Here is a 23,091-nt window from a genome sequence, read left to right on the forward strand (position 1 = left end):
TATATATATATATATATATATATATATATATAATTTGAGTCTGATATTAGCGTGGGGATAATCACAATTCCTGTTTATTCTCCTGAATGGTAACCATGTTTTTGTCTTCTAAACTTTAAGCCAAAAAAAAACCTTCCCTGTATGGTGCGCCTTTGACTTGCAGTCTGCGTTGTGTTTATCGGCATTTAGCACTAATGCTCCACGCAGCTCTGAGCTAAAAGCCACAGTTTCGCTTCAACTTCCCGCCTCTCGATTGGTCGAGAATGGTCAGCTGACGTTGTCATATTGTCTCTCACTGAGCCAAGCCTCGGCTATAACACTCTGGTTTTTTTTTTTTTTTTTTTTTTTGCGTCTTAACCGGAGATTGGAAATTAATAATATTCAATCCTCAAAAGTAGCCCCGCATCCACGGAGGAGAGGCAGCAACTCGAGAGGGGGGATATACGGGCGATTTTTGGGGAGGAAGGTGTGGTTGGTTGACTTGACACAGGCGGGAGGGAGATTTACTGGAGAAGGAAGATTGAAAAGAGACCCGATAAAGAAGTGGGGAAGAGTTGGAGAGAAGGGTTACAGGCAAGGTATGAATTCTTATTTCGCAAACCCGTCGCTCTCCTGCCATTTGTCCGGTGGTCAAGAGGTTCTGCCCAACGTCCCCCTAAACTCCACCACCTATGACACAGTCAGACATTTTTCGTCGTACGGCGCCGCTGTGACCCAGAATCGGATATATGCCCCTTTCTATTCCCCTCAGGAGAATGTGGTGTTCGGCTCCGGCAGGGCGCAGTATGAGTATGGATCCAACGTGTTCCTCCAGGATAAAGACGTCCTGCCAAGCTGCAGGCAGACAAACATGGGACTCGGCTCGCAGAGCCACATTGCCCAGGAGTACAGTCTGGATCAGGGGAGGGCAGGAGCCCAGGAGCAGAAGAGCAATATTCCGATCTACCCGTGGATGCAGCGCATGAACTCACACAGCGGTGAGTTTTACTACGACCAAATAAATTAGGGAAATGGGCCAGTTTTACGATATGTCTTACCAAGAGAGTAAGTTACTTTTTATGGCCCCATAAAACATTACTGTATCTGCTCGACTTGTGAGATGGGCCTTACCATGTGCAAATAAACAGCTTTGATTTTGATATTGTTGTAGTGATAATAATCGATGACTTGGGGCAAAGAAATATTGCTAAAATCATTTTGTAATTTTGCATTTGAAAATATGAAATAATTCTATACACTGTCGGCTAAAATTTAATAACATTTTTTGCTATTTTAGACAAAAATTCTGGCCATATTTTTTTACTTGTAATGTATAATTTTATATTCAGGGATAAAATAATTGCCTTTTACTTTGTGCTCCAGCAGGAGTTGGCTACGGGACAGATAGACGCAGAGGACGTCAGATCTACTCTCGCTACCAAACACTGGAACTGGAGAAAGAGTTCCACTTCAACCGCTACCTGACCAGGCGCAGACGCATAGAGATCGCCAACGCGCTGTGCTTGACAGAGCGGCAGATCAAGATCTGGTTCCAGAACCGGCGCATGAAATGGAAGAAGGAGAGCAACCTGACCTCCACGGTGACTGGAAGTGAACAGACAGGAGCTGCTCAGGAGGAGGAACGGAGTGGAAGCGCAGTGGAAGAAGGGAAGGATGAACACAAGAAAAAGGAATAGCTGGAAAGTATTGCGCACATGTGTGCGTGGAAGTGGAGAGGAGGAGGTCATTTCTTGACCATGAAAGTCCAACATAACTACCTATAAAAAAAATCTATGAAGACTTGACTTTACTGCATGATGGTTATACCCGCTGCTCTTTAACTCATCTTGACCACAGCAGCTGTGGAGCACTAAATATTCAAAACATTATTCCATCAAAGATTGGTCTCTGTGACATTTGGAGCACTGAGGTGTTTGTTTGATCAATAATAATAATATCAATGTCTCAAATGTATTGTGAAAATAATAAAAACAAGAAGTGTTATTTTCCTGGGTTCTTTTTCCCAAACACCAGGCAAAAAGTCTGTATTTACCCACAGCCAATTCCTCACTGTGAACTCTTTAATCACCTCACCAAATACAGTGTTGGTTTGACTTTGCTCATTGTTGTACATGCACATTCCACGGCGTTCCACGGAACACAATGTAAACTAGTACTTGAATTGTCCACGTATTAAAAAAAGAGAAAAAAAATAAGTTGCACGGTCAACTGATGAGCTTGTATATATCAAATAAAAGAAGCATAACTACATATTATGCAAATCCCGTGCTGTGCATTTAGCCGCTTGGTTATGGCGCAGCATACCGTCAAAGAAAAGCGCCACTTCTTTTTAAATCATTTGACAATATGCATTTTTTTGTTGTGAAACAGATTTGTACACTAGTAATTCTTCACTTTTTTGAGTGTTATGATTTTTTGTTTTGTCATATTTGTGTATCAGTGAATAAAATCTTTAGCCTATAACTCTCGTCTTGTTGCTTCGATCATTACTTTGTTCTAACAATCAAATGCGGTCTACTGGGCATGTTTTCCAAGTTTATCACAACAAAAAAATAGAATCCTATTTTCTAGGTGCAAAGAAATCTTTATAATAAGTTAATATGAGGGTTTTGGAGCATTACAGTGGGAACAGAAAAACAATGGTGACTAAACACTCTTCAGCTTTCGTAATTTAATGTTTTCACGTTGAGGGGGAACAGAAATACTTTTCTTATTGTAGTTTTTCAAGTATATTATTTTAGATATTGTTTATATATATATATATATATATATATATATATATATATATATATATATATATATATAGATTAATGTATTAATGTATTATTATTATGATCAGTTACAGTATTAGTATTATTAAACTAAAGTAATTTATGTACAAAGCAAACGACTTCTTTTTTTTATATTATTATATTATATATTATTATATATATTTTCAACATTCTCTTCCCTTGGACTTTAAAACGCGTCCCTGGCGCACGTCCTGACACGTCCTGCTCCATTCCAGACACCAGATGACGCTCTTGTCTTTCTGTCCTGGCTTTTTGCGTTAAAGATCCCCCTTGCATGGTCCCCAACAACCAAACAGCTCAAAGTTTACCGGACACGTTTCTCCTATTCATCAATATCCCCATTGAGTATCAAGCCAATTTATGACTGGCCAACACATGCACGTGATCGCATACAAATACCCCATATTTGGGCAGTGCGCTCCGGATCAAGAATTAAAAAAAAGAGAGAAAAGATACCAAAGCCTACTCCACCTATAAATCCTGGATTATTTTTTTCCTCTTCTTTGGGATAGACAGTTGTGAATTTTCCATTAGAAGCCTACAAAGAAAAAGCAATGATCATCAAAAAGAAGGAAATACCCGCAACCCTCATCTTGTGTGCTGTTTGAATAGAAACTGTGGGTGGGTTGAATTAGTTCTGAAATGAACTCTCGTGTTGAGTACTCCAATTTTGGACAAACAAGCAAGAAAACTTCTGCTAACAGCATGTTTACTTTCGATGCATCTGGGCGCACGTCCAGCCGTTGTGAGGGTGCTAACGTGAACGGGATTTACTCCTATCCCGTCCCCACGACCTCTGCGCAACGGGAGGAGATCAGAACTAGGCTGCGTGGCAACACGGATACTCTGCTCCCTCCCGGAACACAGATAGGCATGCTCTCCAGCGTTTCCCCCGTAGAGGAGAGTGGACTCGGCTACGGACGAGGCGCGGACAGAGACCCGGAAAGAAGCGCAAAACTCGGAGGTAACAGGAGCCAGGAGGGCAGCCAAAAAGCGGAAAGCGCACAGACAGTGAAAACAAACGCAAATGCGCACCAGCTTCAGGATAGTGAACAGCGGCCGCAGATTTATCCCTGGATGACAAAACTGCACATGAGCCACGGTAAAGTTTTCCTGTTTTATTAAAGGCAAGAAAAGTGCGAATATGATGTTCACTCTTAACGCAACAACACTTGGTTTCGCTCGCTCTAGTGTCCCTCTTGAGTTTTATAGGCCAAAAGCAGGAAATAATAAAAACTCGTGGTCATAAATTTTATGACAAAGGCATGTATTGCTCGTAAACCTGCTCTGTTACGGTGAAGGGGTGATCTGTGCTGTGATTTATGGTGAAATAATTGGATAAGAGAACAAATATATGAAAAAAACATTGAAATTATGTTACAAATCCGACTATGTAATAGTTATTGCGGAGTTTCTGCTTCTCCCTACATGCTTTTAAATTTTCAGTGTTCCTTGGGGAGGAAGACAAAAAGCTTTAGCCTTTAATTGAACTCTGGGCCACACCAATGTCCTGACCCAATTCTGAACTCTTCACCTCTGAGAGATTTGAATAGACATGCTTTCTTCATGCCTCCAAACCTATAGCTGCTGACAATTTAGCTGCAGAGAAAACTGTAAATGCATTAGCTACAAAACAAGAAGCAAGACTGGATATGTGTTTGTTCACTTTGCAAATGCATGCACAGAAAACACGCAGCAGGGATGTTGGATTAATCTAAATATCCAGCGGCTGCAGGCCTGTTGCTTTACATAGCGAGGCTGTGCAAGTCTATAAATAGGAAAACAATTGGAAAACACCATTTTGCATAATATTAAATGCTACTTTTATGACTTATGTTGGTCTCGCTTCAGGATGATTTATTTCCCTACTAGTAGCGGTTTCATACCTTACAGGGAGGCCCAGAGATTGTAAGTTATCTGATTAATTCATAGGTGTTAGAAGTGATTTACTGAGCTACAATTTTGTTTTCAAATTTTAAACAATTAAGATGATTATATTAATAAAATTTAGTTTTTTTTAGTATCTTCGGCTTTTTTTCTTGTTATATAATTTCTATAGAGCAAATCCAACAATATATCAATAGAAATAAATGAAGTTTATTGAGGAGAGGGCCTCAATAACTATAGCTTTTCCATATTTGTACACATTATAACCAAAGCTTAATTTGTTGCAATAATTTGTGCAATATAATGTTGCTGAAAGCTGACATATTCTAATACTGCTTCAGAATCGGAGGGTAAGCGTTCCCGGACCAGTTACACCCGCTACCAGACTCTGGAGCTGGAGAAAGAGTTTCACTTCAACCGCTACCTGAGCCGCCGCAGGCGCATAGAGATCGCCAACAGTCTGTGCCTAAACGAGAGGCAGATCAAAATCTGGTTCCAGAACAGAAGGATGAAATGGAAGAAGGACTCAAAGATCAAAGTAAAGGAGTAAAACAGGCGATGCAGCACTTTTTTTTCAACAGCCCTACACTTGCACAGCAGTGCTGGAGTTGCTCGCTTGACCTACGGATGAACCGCTAAGGAGCAATGACATCATGACACGGCTCTGTGTGCTTCATCACCAATTATGTGTCACTTTCTGCGGTTTGGAACCTAATGTATTGAATATCGCTCACTATGATCAATCGGTTTACATTTCTAAATTAATTTGCTGCCTATGCGATGATAACCCCACTTTACTGCGCAAAAAGCTGGGCTCTGGCGGGAGCTGGGTCCTTCAAGGCTTTTGACCCGCATTGCGCTTGAAAAAGCTGCACAACGTTATTAATATGTGTTCATAGTATAGGGGACAGAGTAATGACTGAGAGTTCATCATTTCCAACTTCTTAAGCGTGTAATTAAAAAGTAAGGTCCATGAGTAAAAAAAATAAAATAAAATTGGTTAGGTTGAAACCTGTTTTCCTTCTTCGTCAAATAAATCAGGATTTTGTCTGATGTGTTTAGTGTGCAGTTTGTCATCCATGTTGTCTGTCATAACCTTGTGAGTGTGTTTGATAACACTGAAATGTGCAATGCAGCATTATTTGTTTCCCATAGTAAACTACAGGTGCCTGATGCACACAAGGCCTGATTGATGGCCAGTTTGTTGATTGTAACCAATAAAATCATTAAAAATAAGACACTTTTTTGTGAGTATTATTTTTCTCTTAATATCTGAGATCCATTGCAAAAAATAGTTACGTACTTCAGACATTTTTTTCTTCACATTTTGTCCACTGAATAAAAATGTAACTCTCATTTTTCAAATGAAATTTTGTTTGTTTTGTTAGGTATTCTCAGAGACCCCAGAATTTCTCTGGTTGACAAACGCGCTCTGAAGTTTAAGGCCCCCCTCATAAAACTTTATTGCCCCCTTTTCCAGCACTCTGCAGGAACACTCGGCTTCCTGTTTTGTCAGGGGATGAGGAAGGGCCACACCAGCCTGTTAGAACAACACAACAGTGGATGCAAAGCTCGGCTTCCTGTGGCCGCACACAGACACTTCTTTGGGGGCATATGGTCAGACCTGCTTCAACCCTGTTTCATTACATTATAGTTAAAATACCACTTAGCAGCATTTGATGTCTCAGTTCAAGTGATGCAGCGTATCCTGAGAGGCAATCCCCATCTTTACTTAAATAAAATAAAAAAGCCAACTCACCTTTAAAACTAACAGCCTCCTGTATGATCTCCCCTTATTTGAACCGGTCTACTGCAGCGTCCACTTTCTCTGCGCTCTGTTGGGGCCTATAAACCTTAACGTGAGAGCATGCATTCAAGCTTTCTTTTTGGGGATTTTAAAGTTTACAAGGTTACAAATGCCAATTGCCCCAAGCAGGGCCTGTGAATGGTGCGTGAGAAGCACGTGGTGTCGTTTAAGTGGGTTTTATGGCCTGGAAGAGCTGACAAACCTTCGATATATACACATCATATATAATCTTAACTGTCCGGAATCGCAGCTGCTGGCTTCCCCCTTATCGGAGTAGGAAAGGGCTTTGTGGTAGTGGCAGAGGATGCAGTACCTTTCTCCGGACTGTGGAGCGGAGCGAAGGGCTGAGACCTGCTGCTGCAGTAAGTTATTTCAACTTTACATACTGCTTCGGGTTTGTGCAGTCATATCGCTCAAAATATTCTTTTTTTTTGTGCGCGCGCGTGTGTGTGATTGAGTTACTTTGAACGCATGGATTGACAATATAAACATAACTGAATTACCTGATGACGACTCAGCGGAGCTGTGATTCAATACCAAAGATTAGAAAATGCTCGCCGGTTTATGTTTTCAAAATGATTTTTGAAACAAATACGAGTGTGTTAAAAATAACATCAGAGCAAGAGCTTTTAAGTTCTTACGTTGCCCTCTACATCTGCTCGCAATATTCCCATGCAAATGTTAACTTGAACATGTCTGTTTAATTTAAATTAAAAAATCTTGAAACTTTGATAAAATGAAGCAGTGCTGTGGAAAAAAACAAGTATTTTCCCTATGTTTATGTTTAAATGGCGTTAGGATCTTTATTTTTAAAAATTAGGAATAAGAGAGAAGATCCACTTTAGTGCTAAATATCACTGTCAACAATTTTAAAGTTGATCTTGTTCTCTATGTCTGAAGTATAACATGAAGTGGAGGATCAGCACACAATCATTTTGAGGAGCAAGGTTAAATTTGCTGCTTCATTATACTTCGTAGTAGAGAAAATAAAATAAAAATCGCTATAATTAATTTCCACACTTCATGTTACAGTTGCATCACGTTCATAAACCTTCAACTAAAGCCAAGAATAAAAGTCTATTTCATTTCAAGATAGGGCTAAATGTGATTAAAGCTAATTATTCCTCTACATTAATTTGTTATTGCAATAAATACAACAAAATAATGTCAAGAGAATATGCAGCAGATAACAACACAGAATGCTGCAGTTTTATTGTAAAAAACAGAAAAACACATACTGCATCCTGCGCACTAATCCGCCCACAGACACATCCACTCAATACATAAAATTTCGTGAGGAGAAATATCTGTAGCATGATTTAAAAATTGTATCAATTTAGATTGAACTGTGTAGCAAATTAGGGGCTAATTATCCAAAAAGATGCATGATAATTGTACTGTTGTTTAGCATGCTGCAGTCGTTTTAGGGAGAATGGGCGTTGTTGTTGGGTTTTTTCACCTTGTCACAGCGGTCTTTTGTGTGTCACGGCCGTTTTCTCACCATACAGGTTCTCGGATCTCATTTTTAGTAACACAGTTTGACTGTGAACTGAAAAAAGAATAAATATTTGCACATTTCCCACCATTTTTAACCACATACAAAAAACCCATACCAGTTTGATTAGCTTGAAAACTAATGAGACAATGCCTTCTTATGACCTTAATAGTTTTCTGTTGCTCTGTTGGAGACATCATTTAATCACCCATATGCCTAGGCAAACAGCTCCGCCTACAGAAACAGCTTCCTCTACTCCTAATCAATGTGTGGAGGTGCTATTATTTCACATCAGAGCTCAAATTGATTAGTTTTCACATTTACAGGATGCTGTGGTTACAGATACTTTTTCAGGTCTGTTTTGGTTGCCGTTGTATTAAATGTGTTGCGGTGGCTGAGCCGAATATACCTTATTTCCATTTCTGAAGGTACATTTTGCTTTCAGGTGTGCAGGGTCAACTGTGCTATTTCAATAGGGGGCACTGTGTAACATATACTCCCGTGTGAGTGTGGCTGTGCAGGGGGCATTCGAAATGTTTTGTTCCCTGTGTTGTTTTGGTAAAAAATTTATCATTTAGAAAATGTCCAGAAAAATTTGCATTAGAAAAAGAATTTGCAAAGGAGTGGGCTTCCGTTTTCCTAAAATAAATATTTTGTTATCTCTCGTACACCTCAAATATACTGTATACACATTCTAGGTATATAAAGCGTTTTTTATTTGAAGGGATTCTTGAATAAAGGCTAGGTGCTAGAGGGAAAAAAAAGTTTCAAATCTTCATTTTGAAAGTGAAACTGGTCTGAATATTCGCTTTCACTGCCATGTTCTGGGCTGGTGTATTCCTTTCTCTGACCTGTGGAACCGACACTGTCATCCTTCAATCCGCAGAGGTCATTTCCGGGTGAGCACAGACTTCCCTTTGTCTGGAACTCGAAAAAGAGTCAGATATCTCAATTGCAAAATTTCAGAGCAGAGACTGATTTTATTTACAATGTGAAGACAAAGTCGTGTTTCTTTTTTATTGACTGTTCGCCATAATTCAGAGGCGCTGAAGTCCAGGCAATTCTATTCATAGTAGCTCTTGCCCAAGGAAATGCCAAATTGCTTGTAAAGTTTTGTTTTATCGTCTGAAAACGATCTGTCTTAAATCCTTTTCAAGGTCTCTATTCTGCAGGAATTCAAACATTGCGCATTTTTTGCACAGTCTCCCTTCAGAAATGCGTGAATATTAAACAAAATGTTGTAATAAAAAATAGTAGTTGAAAATAAGTGCGAAACTAAATTAATTTGTAAATTAAAGTTTGACATGGTTTGTTTTCAGTGATTTTATTACGTTTGATATCTACAATTCTATCGGTTTTTATTATGAAGATTATTAACATTTATCTCATAATTTCCACATAAAGATCAAACTTTTACAACAAGACTTTTACATCTATCTAATAACTTTCCAAATTAACCTACCATTATAATAGTTAAAATAGAGAGAAATAAAATATAAATATTTAAAAAAAATGCTTACTACAACATCCCTGATAGAATAATTATTTAATGTTGTAATAAAGATCAGTGTGGCATTTTCCTGAATATATTTTTAACAATTTATTATGTTTATATGCAAGTTATGAAAAACTCAAAATCTCCCATGAATCATTCGTATGTAAAAATATTTCTTTTTGTGCTTTGTTTCAGACTGTTCACTGGGTCAAAATGAGAGCAACTGTGGATGTTAAAGTAAGTCTCCTCGTTTGATTTCAGGTCAAAACTGTATCTTAACAGAAACATCTGTCATTTGGCTGAGGGCAAACAAATGTTCGATCAGAGTTTTATGATGCCTGAAAGTTTAATGAGTTCAGATTTTTGTATTTATGTTTATCATTCCTATTTAGATTGGCTTATATTTTCGTTGTTTTTTGTGTTTTTTTTAGACATATAAACAAGGGTTTTATACACCACAGTACAATGAAAGGCACTTCCAGTAGCCTACATGTTGTTTCTATTTAAAGCAGAGGTAGGATGTTTTGTTGCAGCGGAGGCTGTGTTTATTATAATATTACAATTATTCTAATGAGCCATAGTACCGCAGTGGTTTATGTTGGGGAATCCAGTTTCTAAAAATCACCTTTGCTCCCCTGGCGGTCGCTTTATACCAGCATTCACAGCCAACTGGTCTCCAGTCTGTCTGCACTTCATTAAAACTTTTTATTTTAACTGGACCATCCCGCCTAATGTTATTACACCTGGGGAAGGTAAACGCGTGGAGGCCATTACATTAAGGGTTTGATTAAAAGCGCATCGTAACCATTTTCATTAGGGAGCGAGATATTGCTGCAGTCTCTAAATTCAGGTCAAACAACTGGACAGTGAATGTGAAAAAAAGGATGAAGGACCTGCAGAATTTTGATGAATTCTGTTTACATGCATACTTGTGTGAACACGCGTGTAAAAGGGTTGTTTTTCGGGGGGAGTTGGGGGGGGGGGGGGGGGGGGGGGGGGTAGTGGTGGTGCAGAAATCTTAACAATCCCTCAAATGAATAAATGAAACATCAAATTAATCCGCCTGAGGGTCTCATTTTTTTGTACTTCTACATTATAACTAGTTATTGAACTAGGTGCACGATCTGAAAGCCATTTGTGAGGAGAGAAAGAATTCATTGCTGTCTCTCCATCAATAATCCTTGGCAGTGAACTATTGGAAGCAGTCAAACGCGAGGGGTGAAACGCGGGTCAGGCTGTCTAACTAATATTAAAATGCGCTCGCCATGAGCACATGGGGCGAGAGGGAGTGCGTGGTGCTCACATTGGCTGGGTGCACCACAAAATCATGTGTTTAGATGAAAACTCGACGCAGCCAAATGGGCACGCTTTCTTATTGTTTTATCTTATGAGGAACTCAGTTTTATTGATTGATAAAAAATGGGAATATACTTTAAAATATGCTAATGAAGTTGTGTTTTTATACTCACTTTGTGCTTTTCTTTTGCGATTAGTTCAATTGATTCTCAATCTGAGAATGTTTGCTGTTTTTAATAACCCCCCCGAAACAGGTCACATGTCCAACGTTGCATTTTTCATCCAAGGATTTTCTCATTAGCTTCTATGGTGTCAGAAGGAAAGGTTACCGAGCGGTCAGTATGGTAATGGCGAGTAGAAGAAATGGTTGGGAACAATAGAAACTTATTTTTCATCTGCTCCTGTCACGCCGTCCTTTTGTATTCTCCGTGTTTGTGGCTGAATATTCATATAGGAGCCACCTCAATGCAGAATGCAGAGAAAGGAGAGCCTCTGTATTCCCTGTGTAAGCGTATACACGCGTGTGTGGGGGTGTTTGTGTGTGTAGATTGTTTTCAGGGCGGAAAACAAAAAACAAAAAAATAAAAAAACAAACAAATAGCTTTGTGCGTTGCTTCCCACAGATGAAAAGCATCAGCTTTTACGCACGCTTTATGTGATTGTTCTGCTCAATTGCCGTATTGAAATATATCTGACAAAGCATGCCTCATTTATAACCTGCTTGCACCGATGTTTGCTCAACAGTTCTTCTCTCCAGCCCCAATCTGAAAGCACATTAGTTGTCTATATGTACCCTGTAGAACCGAATTTGCGTGCTGCAAAAACAATCGCAAATACGTCTCTACAGGAATACATGGGCAACTGAAATACCACGCCAGGCAATGGATTGCACGTCACTCTTGTTCTCCTCTCTGTTCCCTTTTTCTTGCTTCTGCATATACAGGAAACATCAGCAATGATCCTTACGGCCGAGCAATGTAACATTGCAATAACGCTGTCACGGAGTGTATTCATTGTCCACACAGATCCGCACTTTGTAGAGTTAGCTGTAGAGGCCACAGAGTAAGGGAGTCCTGTAAGCAGTGCGCCGCTACTACTGTGTCAGAGCCTGTAAAACACGCCGGGAACCAGGGGTCGTTTAGAAGTGACTGATTTACGGCTTTTATTGCTCTATAAAACCCCTCTAACATCCTCGGTAGGGGTAATAGAAATGTCGTGCGCATTCTTTACAAACAGCACAGTCAGAGTTATGATATGCAGTTTTCACATCGTTTTTAAACTTATTATGTAATTATGGCTTTGGAAATAGATCCCCTGGCTTGCAGAGTAACCAAAATACTGACCTATATCTATTTTCAGTATCGACCTAAACCTATTATTATTATTATTATTATATTGGGAGTTGGAAGTTGTCTGAGAAGAATGGCATGCCAAGTTTACTCAGGCTTGCAGCATCAGTTTACAACATAAAAGGCGACCACAAGTCATGTGGCTCATGGTCAGAGCTTTACCCAGGATTAACAAACTAACAGCTGAGATGAAATATTACCTTATGCCAAACATTTAGATAGCTGAAGTAGGAGAATTAAATATGGTTTTACTATTTCAGCTCACTGTCATGTATGTTTAGTGATGTCATTTTACTTTACATCTCCCTTAATTTCTTGGTGAGTTATGAGGTTATGTGGTGTATTGTCTTAACTGTCATCGGGGATGAAAGTTATTTAATCACTATGTCTGGACTGTTGAGGTTCACATCATGCATAGTATAAAATGAGTCAAAAAGAGCAGGAAACAATACGCAAAGTACAGTTATGAGTCCTAAGATGTTTTTTTTTTATTACTCTAGGCTCCTGATTGCAGCTGTCTCACCTGCAAAACCACATTTAACCTAGCTAGATAGTCATTACAGGTAAATCAATGGTGTATATTGTTATGATACATAAAGTCATTGGGATTCTATTTCCCATGTTTCAATCATGCCTAACGTCTGACTTTATATTTATTACTGTCAATGCTGTATGCTGTGTGGAGCTGCAGTCTGGCTTTGTAGTTGAAAATTGTGAGGTTTGTTAAAATAGGTTTAATCTTATGTTTTGCAAAAAGTTGTGGTTGGTAGCTTGTTAGATCATTAGGAAGCAAACCTTCATATCATAAGTCCATATCATAAGTTTGTTTTGATGAAAATAGTAAACAATAGAGCATGAATGCTAAACACCTTGAAGACACTGTGCAGTGCACAGCAAAGCTTCCCTTGCAGCTTTGCAGGCCTACTTTTATGGCTTATCAAATCCAGTTTATTTCAGATCTGTAGAACCATTTTTAATTGAATTTGCCAAGACTATTTTAATTTTTCATCGTTGTTCTTCCTAATTTTAAAACATAAACCGATGCCTAATCATCTGGATTAATATCATATAGTTTTTGGGGGGAAAAAGACATGAAAGTGACAAGTGCAAAGTTTTCCTTCTTTTCTGTGTGGTGTCTCTTTTGTCACACTCTTATCCAGTTCCTATGAATGATCTGATTCATAGGAACATCTTCCAAGCATCTCACATCACCTGCACTGCAGTGAAACCAAAAAGCAATTAAAGATCTGAATTCATATAGCCTTTGCAGGAACTCTCAGAAGCTCGTATAAATCTTAAGAGCGTAACATTTGAACTAAAAAATGTACTGATGAATAAAAATAACAGCTGAGCAATAGTAACAGGGTTTTTATCAAGAAAGAAAGAGTTTTACAAATAGAGTAAAGATAAAAAGAATTGTGAGTGTTCTTTTTTGTTTTGAGGTGATTAAGGATATTATAACCAATTAAGGAGATTTGAGCTGGTGCTGATCACTGCAACAGTATGGCAGTATAGGGACATTTTGAGAGTTTGTGAAGCAGTTGAATGATAGAGAAGTTGCAAGAAGTATTCTATATTTTCCAATTGAATGCTATATTGTAAACTTTTGTGAGGTCCTAAGAAGTCTTTAATAGATTAAATACTTGGACAATACTTGCACAAGTACTAAATAGACACAGGTTATCTCTACTAAGTTTTCAATTACATTTTTACTGTCTTATTTGATTAAACACATGTTTTCTTCTATTTTCCTTTTATATTTGTTTGTTTGATGCTTAAATAATCATGTTGAAAACCTCTCATACCAGCAAGCTTCCATCTTATTGAAACTCTGCTTTATTTACCTACCAGCATTTCATATTCTTTATGAAAACATTTACTTAATAATCTTGATTGCCTTAAGATGTGGATGTTAGTATGCTGACTGTAATCATCATGAATTGTACATGCTGTAAATGCCTTTATGCTGTAGCATTACTTGCTTAGGTTTTGTAAGCAAGCTATATACTAAGTTATTATAAAAATAAGTGCAGATACTATTTTGTAATGATATACTAAAAGAACCTAAAAAGATTTAACCTCCATAATATTTCAGTATGGTTGCTTTTGTGGCGAATGCTGGTTATTTGCACGTGTTTGCTTTTAAAGCAGGTTAGATTCCCTCATGATTAAATAATGGTTTAAAAACAAACAGCAAAAAGCTGACCAATATACCTTGTTCATACCTTTAGTGACAAAATGAATATCAAGAGGATGTTTTCATTTTTCAAAAAGGTTCAGCTTGTGGCTTTAATGGCCTTTAGTCTGTGTCCCAGCTGAATTGACACTGATAAAGAAAGCACCTTCAATAATTTGCAGATAACCTTTATGCAAGGTCTGCAAGCTAAGAAAATTATCAGTACTCTTTTGTTTTGCTTTATCCTGGGCCAACCATTGTCCCTTTGAATAATTGGGAGCCACAGAATTTGCCAGTTTTATCTTTTTACTTGGTCAGCAGCTACTAGTTTTGTACCCAAGATCAATTGCCTTGGTAACAAAACCGGAGAGAGGGAGGAAGGGGGAAGAAGAGCAAAAAAAGGAGGGATAGAGAGACATAGGCGGAAAAGAGGAGAGAGAGCGCGCTTTGTGCCTACAATGGCGTCTGTAGGTATGCTAAATACCTCTGGTTCCTTATCCGGGAACTACCTCTTCCTCTGCTATTGGGCCATTGGGTCACGTGGTTAAAGTAACTTTACAGGGCTGCTCGCAAGTAGGAGGGCTTTATGGAGCAGAAAAACGACAAAGCTAGAAAAATTATTTTCCACTCCAGAAATTAATGATCATGAGCTCGTATTTGATGGAGTCTAACTACATTGATCCGAAATTTCCTCCATGCGAGGAATATTCGCAAAACAACTACATCCCCGAGCACAGTCCAGAATATTACAGCCGCGCAAGGGACACTGGCTACCAGCATCATCACCAGGAGTTATACCCTCCTCCGCGGGCGAGCTACCAAGAGCGCCAGTATAACTGTGCAAGCATCCCCGAGCCCGACACGCCGCGGGGACACGGAATACCCCATTCTGCGCACCTGCTGACGGGAAAGGGCCAGCCTGCGTCATGTGAGACCCCACAGTTGTCCATGTCCCCCGCCACCCCACCGGCCGCAGCTTCCGCCTGCAACCAAGCCACCCCGGAGCATCCCAACAGCACAGTCTCCTCCAAACAGCCCGTGGTGTACCCCTGGATGAAGAAAATTCACGTCAGCACTGGTAGGCAACTTGTGGTGTTTATGTTCCCCCTGCTCTGCTCATGCTCCTCTCTCCCCTTCTTCCCTCCCTTTATCAAGCCCCTCTGACTCCCATCTCGTTGCCAGCCCCTGCTCCGATAGCAGGGAAGCCTTTGAAATGGCACAATTGAGGCGGATTTACGACTCGGCATTGGTAATTACACCCACCATAAATTTTATAGCCGAGGTATACTCAGGGCAGCCGTATCACCATGTGGCTTCTGCTGTTATGTATTGCGAGATAGAGGGAGAGGGGGGAGAAATGAATAAGAGAAGAGAAGGGGAAGAAAAAAAAATCTGAGCTTTGTGATCTTGCATTAATAATTTAGATCATGGTTGGATGTGAGTGTCCTCTCATTATGCGGAGAAGTTCTTAACTTCCCATTTAAATTTCCTCAAACAGCTAAACATTCGTGTCCAATAAATCTTTTGAGCCATATCTCACTTTGTTTACCCCCTCCTTTTCTCCCTTCTCCTTCTACCCTTTCTCTCCACATCTCCCCCTTTTTTCCTCCCAGTGAACTCTGGTTACAATGGGACGGAGCCAAAGCGGTCTAGGACAGCGTACACCCGGCAGCAGGTCTTGGAATTGGAGAAGGAATTCCACTATAACCGGTATCTAACCCGGCGGAGACGCATAGAGATCGCGCACACCCTGGTGCTCTCTGAGCGACAGATTAAAATCTGGTTTCAGAACCGCAGGATGAAATGGAAAAAGGATCACAGGCTGCCGAACACCAAAGTGAGATCCTCCTCCTCTTCTTCCTCCTCCGGGTCCAACACAGGCTCTGCGGCCGGTGGAGTCACCACTGTCTCGGCCACCAACACTGGGGCCCCTGACGAACTCACCGGATCACAGCATGGCGAGGATATTACCAGGTTATAAAAACCACGAACCAGACACCTGGGTTACACGGAGAACTGGTTATTTATAGAACAAGGATATATTTTGTTTTCGTAGCTATCTTGTGCGGTTTCCTTAAGTCCAAAGTTATATAAAAATGCATGTTATATAGCATGGATTACTGCGAATACCGATGGTTTATTTTTTACGTGAAACAGGGTTTAATTTATTTGAAGTTCGTTTATTATGATGTTTTTTTTATTAAAATGAAGGAGTGAAAATAGAAAAAAAACAAAACAAAAAAACCAAAAACAAACATTTTATCAAAACGATATTGTGGGCAATTTTTTTGTCCAGCTGCCCAAGGTAAAATGCACAATCTATTTATTTCAAACGACACTGGAAGGATATCACTATAATAATAATTATTATTTTGATATATAAAAAAATGCTTGAACACGGCATTGGTTCTGAACATGTATGTTTAGGATATCAACAATGTGTGAATTTACCTCGTGTATTTCAGAAACAGGATTTTGATCTGAATTTTGAGTTGTTGTTTTATTATTATCATTATTATTTGTGGTGTTGATGTTGTGTTTAGACCGTTACAAAGCAGATTATTGTGAAATGCAATAAACGGAGTTTAGTGTTCTTGTGCTAATCATTTTGGTCAATAAAAAGTGAGTGTCTACTAGTTTTAAAAACGTATGATCGAAGTTCATTTTAGGCGAGATAAGATGGAAGGGTATTCAAAAACTGTACAAATGTCTAAATGATAAAACAGACTCACTTTTTCTGACTTTTCCCTCAGCCTTCAATTAACAGCGTGTAAAGATATGGAGGGTGCGCGTGTCTGTGTGTATGTTTGCAAACTGAATGCCTGTGTATTGTGTACAGCCTCACTTGTAATAGAATTTTCTCTTTCCAAAAAAATATGGAAAAATAAGCTGTTTGCTCCTTACATGTGGTGCAACCTCATCAGTCTGAAGGGCATTCAATTAGCGCTGCAGACAAGCTACTAAGGGCCCCCTCCAGTCCACTTGTGCACTGCTCTCTGCGAGTGCTACAAAATGAAGCCCAATTTGACTTCAAGGCCAAAATGCATGCTTTTAATTTAGAGCTTACATTTTTAATGTGTTAGAGCTGATAGATGCTTGTAACATAGCTATTTTGTAACGCACACAGTCGCCCTGCTTTTTCTATGCTGTTCATCTGCGCCATGTGACTGGGTTTTCACATGTGAAATAAATACAATTTAAACTAAAAAAAAAATAAAATAACTGATTGCAGATTCAGTGCAGTGCATGGTGTGGTGTGAAATAAATCACAGCGAAGATGCTGGCCTTTGATTGACCGACACTGGCCTGTGGTACGGGGAGGAGTGTTAATGGTCATTTACTTCTGCACCTACATGTGCCTGTATGTGCATAAGTAAAATACATCCAAATAAATATGAAATAAAAAAATAAACATAATATATATATACACAGTCCAGAACTTTTTACGTTTCATTAAACGTAATATTTTGTAGACGTGATCCTTCTTTTATTTTTTCTCATTGCATTTTTTTTTTTTTTTTTTGCTTTTTGTTATTTTTTGTTGTTCATGTTTTTAAGACAAATGAAGTTTGAGCATGACTCAAATCCAAAGAAGCGCGTGCATTTGATAGATTATTGAAACTGTGGCATGAATAGGTCCTATAAAATGCCTTGCGTAGTGGGAGGCACAACAACACAAAGAGAAGAGGTATTTTCCATCATCAATCTTGCACCACAGAGCTTTGTATAATGTCCTGGAAAACAGCTGTGGTGATAGCCAGTTTTGATAACATCGAATGTTATGTACCAGCCAGATTAACTCGGAAGTATAAGTGCAAATGCGGGAGTGGATTCTTTAAATTCTACTTCTTTTAGTACAAGAAAAAATATACTTGCACTAAAATACAACGTTGAGACTTGGCTATTGGGGAAGCCAGTAGAATGGTGGTGAGACGGCTCTGAAAAATGAATTCGGGGGCCTTTATGTTGTTGGACAGATTGGAGAAATTAATGTGCTCTCCGCAACCGCAGCATCCCTCCAGCCCCTTTTCTCGGCCCTGTCGCCTCCGTGTCGCGGGGCTTGAAAAGGTGCTTCAGTGAAGTTTGGGGGCGGGGGAGAGATGGGAGAAGGCCGAGTTCACCTCGAGGACACATTTTCTGTTCCATTAGGCGCATTTCAGTCTGGATGGCCGACCTCTCCAACCCTGTGACCTGACTTACTTTCTATGCGTGTACCTTCTGTGTTCAACCTCTTCGGTCCTCTCTTGGCCTCTGCTTTCTTTGTGGATTTTCCTGCGTTGCGCCTGTATAGAGGGGGCCTGTGGTGGGGTATCACTGCATGTGTTGATCCCTTTGTTATGGACGGTGATACCAGACAGCGTTGAACCCTCGGACAGTTCTCCTCTCTGCATCCAGAGTGCCTGCATTACTAAACCTGCGCCTTCTCTTCTCAATGATCAAGTTATTACACATAAATAATGTAAAATAATCTACAATCCATAGGCATATAAAAATATCACTTCAGATTATGTCTTGAAATGGCACAATTTGGATATATATTTTTGCTGTGGTGATGATTAGCGTTCTCTGAGGTCTCATAAAAAGGTGCGGCTATAAATAGTTTCTTTTGCTGTGATCATGTGACTTCTGTTCCCTGGATGGCTCTTGTGTCCAAAACTCAGCTGCCAATTATAGGCGTTTTTGACAGTACTAGGACAGTTGGTCATCGTGATTAGTTTATGAACAAGGACATTCAAGTTCTTTGCTTTTTTTTTTTGTTTTTTTATTCTCAAAAACACCTTGAAAACTTTCCAATGAGAACCCAAGTAATATATTAAAGTAAAAGAGAACAACTGCATTATACAAGTTACAATGATATATAAATATATATATATATATATATATNCAACAAAGGGACAAAGAGGATTAAATGCCCAAAAGTATCCTTAATTCCTCCCTGGTTTTGTAAGGAAATTGTAAATTCAAGCGATTCTTAATATTGGGATATTTTTTCATCAGTTCTAACAGTTTTGATAACTTGCCATTCCTTCTGTGGTACATTTGAAGATAAAAAAAAAGAAAAGAAAAGATGGTGTTCGACATTTGTGAATATTGATGGAAATATGCTGGACTGCATGTATTACAAAGGTAAACAGATGTCAATGAAAGCCAAACTTACATGTTTCTGTGTTAGTATCTGACCTTTCTTCCTCCCCACCATGTCTTGGAGGTTACAGGTGGAGCTCAAATTACATTCCGAACATCGGAAACATCATGCAGCTTTTGTTTGAGCTCTTCTTTTGAAAGATTAGAAAGCATTCTTAAGGCAAGTCTTAAACTAGTTTTTCAAAAGGACCAAGAACGGTGATGGTGATGAATTTGTTCAATATGAAAACAGTGACATTTTAAAGATACTTCAACAAATAATCACATAATATATAATTGTTATGATCATAATTTTAATAATCCTGTCAAAGATTCATCATCTTACTGAATATGAATACTTACAGACACCGTTATTTTTGTTAATTTCAAAATAAAAAAACTGGTATTTTTTTCCTTTTATTAAGACTGTTTCCACAAACATGTTATCAGTGCGGCCTAGAAACTTTAAACTTAGTCATGTTGAAGGGTACTATTAAATAAAAAAAAATCTAATCAAGGAAATGTTCTGTCTTTATTCTAAGAAGTGAAATATTATCGTGTAAACACAGCTTAGGACATTTCACGTTTAGGATTTCCTCTGTCTGAATTTGTTGTGATCTTGCAAATTCATGATTGTTTCCAGCCCGATGAGCGTGTAAGATTGTGATACGTTTTTGTGTCTTCGGAGTGCACTGTTTAAATTCCTGAGCAGTTACTCAGCTCCAATCGGTTTATTCTCTGACTTGAGACTGTTGAATCACATATGATTTTCAGCTCACATTGCACCGCTGCAGGCTCTCTGTGATTTATGGAGGACCTCTGGCGAGGCCTCTCTTTTTCCTCGCACCCTCCCTTTCTCTCGGAAGGTGTAAAAACTTTACACAAGGAGCCATCGAGATATTTAAACAAGAGCTAAACATAAACGGCCAGCTCTGATCTGATGCTCACCTGTGTTGTATCACTTGCAGTTAATGTCAAGTTGTCCAGTTACACATGTGTTTGTCCACTCGTCTCAGGTGAGTGGCCCCTTCAACCACTTAGGTTTGTGATGAAAGCTCGACGCATTGTTGTGTATGTGGTTTAACTGCAGCCCCGTAGCAGCTGTATAAAGGCAGAGAGTTGAAACAGAGGTCACGCTGCTATTTTCCAGGGACAGAAGAGAGGCTGCCTCACACTAACCATCAGTGGGTGTGTCATAAATCCGCCGAAAAACTCTGCGTTTACTCACGGGGAAACAAATGCACCAGCCTGTAGGCACGCATGTGCCTTTAGTGACTTTGCTAACTGCAGAGATGGATTGAATTACATAAAAATCGATTTTAAAAACTAATCAGAAATAGTCAAATGATAAATAGTCAAAACTTGCAAACATTTTCATGTGGACGAAACGGCTGACAGCCCAGGGCGCCCTTGATTCACAACTTTATTCAAACCAACAACCATAGAAAAAATAAAATACAAATAAATAATAAATGAATAAATAAACAAAGGTGTGCCTATCTGTTGTAACTCACCCGTTATGCAGTAGTTCAGTCTTAAGGTTGGTGCAAAGCATAAACATTATGATAAGGTATGGTTGACCAAAGGTTAGGAGTAAAGTAAAAGACAAATTCACGTTTTTTTCAAGCAATAATTGTTCGTTGTGTATTCCTTTAATTTCTAAACAATAGATAGATAGATAGATAGATAGATAGATAGATAGATAGATAGATAGATAGATAGATAGATAGATAGATAGATAGATAGATACATTGATCATCTATCTCTAGAGAGAGAGGAAGAGAGAGGGAGGGAGGGAGAGGGAGAGTCTGTAAAGGCACCACTACCAATGAAGTCTTCAGATCAAATAGGCTACTGTATAGGGAATGATGGCCTGGGTGAACTTACGAGGGTACTTTATGTCACCATAACACCTCAATGAGAAATATTTAATTAGCCTCGTTGCTGCATCGTTGAGGACCCCAGAAATTAAAGCTATTTCCTGCATAGAAGGTGTCACCGGGGGCCCAGACAATCACTAGACTGAATTATGGTTATGGTATTCACTTTTCATCAGCACAAGTGATCTGAATATGCGATCTAGGAGACTATAGATTCTCGATTATGTACAGGTTAAGTGATTTAATTTGTTTTATGACAATGATTTCTCTGCTGTGCCACCAGTTGCATCTGCTGCTCCACCGCTGAACCATATCATGTACGTGGCAACACACATAGGTACAGGTGCAACATTTTATATAGTTACGTGGTTAAGAGCATAAGCATTTAAATTGATTGCTAAATTAACAGTTTAATACATTTTAATTTGCATAAATATATTTAGCAAATGAAAACCTGAAATTGATTTTTTTTAACTGTGAGCAAAAATAGATGTGATAGAACAGCTTACGTAATGCATCCTGATACTAGTTTTCATTTAAGGGCTTCAATTATTGTTGAGTGCTTTAAAATTATGCAAATCAATCCCCAACAATCCTAACAGGATAAAGTAGCAAAACGCGTTTGAAATCAATTGTGTATGCAAGTGCATGCATTTCTGACAACGTTATCCGTTTTACAAAGTTAAATACAGTGAAATGAAAACTCAAACATCTTTCCTTGAAAAAGTCACACGTTTACTGTGGTGCCGAGATATGACTACCAAAAAAATAATACCCTGCGAATGTAAATTTTGCAAAAAGTGTAAGAAACAGGCGATATGCGTGTCTCCTCTCAAGTTATGAAGTGCAGTTTGCAAGCTCTGGTCCTTTCATTTCACTCTGCATTGTTTACAGCAACATAGGGCACCGGGCCCATAAATCTTCTCCTTGCTCTGCCAAGACAGCGCCATTTGTATGCACCGTTTTAACCGACAGCATCCTCTGCCCATTAACGTCTTCTCCCCAGCTCTCTTTCAGTCCCCTCTTATCTGCACAGCTCTGTCCCCTGGACATGCATTAACAGATCCGTGTTTTCCTAAAGCTCTGGGAAAAAACAATTATGCTTATTTGTCTTTATTGCAAACAATATCACATCGATGCATATTTTATTGAGAAGCAAAAAAAACAAAACAAAAACAATCTGCAGTGGCCAGATTTACCTCCTGCTTGTGCGCAGCCGCAGCAGGATACGAGTCTCTCCCTTTCTCTCTTAGAACGTTATTGGTATGAAAAATAAAAGTTTATCGACAATTTTCTCGCTTGTTTGTGTCAGCGGGCGAGGGAGCACAGAAGGTAAGGAGGAATTGTAAAAGGGTTGACACCCAAGAGCGACCGGCGCGCTTTTGTGTGTGAGAGAAAAATGATTTATAGCCGCTGAGGCGGTTCAAACAGAGTTCACGGAGAATTGTGGTGGAGGCGCGGAGGAGCTAAATTAATGTCTTGCTGAGCTAGTATATCATAGATTCTATCTCCAAATTCAGAGAGTGTGCGTTCAAGGGTACGAGGGAAAGAAAAACACAATGAATTTAATTACATTCCCCCTAATTTTAGCCAGTTCCGCACGTAACCTACCTAAATGATAATAATGATAATAAAAAAATGTGTGATATTGATAAAAATAATAACATACCACACATTTTTTACATTGGCATAACTTCGTTAACCAGAATTATTGTATTTTTGTTTATTTATTCATTTATTTATTGATGTATCTATAAATAAAGTAAATTGCATCATCCATTGATCCATTG

At 39.0% G+C, this 23,091-nt stretch overlaps 3 protein-coding genes across 4 annotated transcripts; all 3 read left to right on the forward strand.

The window, feature by feature from the left end:
- Window positions 1–384: 384 nt before the first annotated feature.
- Window positions 385–2,452, forward strand: hoxc6 (homeobox C6). Of its 2 annotated transcripts, none has more exons than XM_015385594.1 (2): window positions 385–977; window positions 1,366–2,452. In XM_015385594.1, the coding sequence occupies exons 1-2, from the start codon at window positions 581–583 to the stop codon at window positions 1,674–1,676; spliced, it is 708 nt and encodes a 235-aa protein (XP_015241080.1). In that variant the 5' UTR covers window positions 385–580; the 3' UTR covers window positions 1,677–2,452. The 2 variants fall into 2 exon arrangements, with proteins under 2 accessions (XP_015241080.1, XP_015241072.1); XM_015385586.1 differs by having other exon boundaries at window positions 386–977; window positions 1,363–2,452.
- Window positions 2,453–3,225: 773 nt separating this feature from the next.
- On the forward strand, window positions 3,226–5,899 carry LOC107092064 (homeobox protein Hox-C5a-like). Its single transcript, XM_015386348.1, has 2 exons — window positions 3,226–3,894; window positions 5,021–5,899. Exons 1-2 carry the CDS (start codon window positions 3,435–3,437, stop codon window positions 5,227–5,229), a joined length of 669 nt encoding a protein of 222 aa, XP_015241834.1. The 5' UTR covers window positions 3,226–3,434; the 3' UTR covers window positions 5,230–5,899.
- Window positions 5,900–12,217: 6,318 nt separating this feature from the next.
- Window positions 12,218–19,138, forward strand: hoxc4 (homeobox C4). The gene is made up of 2 exons (XM_015386338.1): window positions 12,218–15,375; window positions 15,911–19,138. The coding sequence occupies exons 1-2, from the start codon at window positions 14,937–14,939 to the stop codon at window positions 16,276–16,278; spliced, it is 807 nt and encodes a 268-aa protein (XP_015241824.1). The 5' UTR covers window positions 12,218–14,936; the 3' UTR covers window positions 16,279–19,138.
- Window positions 19,139–23,091: the final 3,953 nt, after the last annotated feature.

The sequence above is a fragment of the Cyprinodon variegatus genome, unplaced genomic scaffold, assembly GCF_000732505.1.
Source record: "Cyprinodon variegatus isolate N-32 unplaced genomic scaffold, C_variegatus-1.0 Scaffold16, whole genome shotgun sequence".
Lineage (NCBI taxonomy): Eukaryota > Metazoa > Chordata > Actinopteri > Cyprinodontiformes > Cyprinodontidae > Cyprinodon > Cyprinodon variegatus.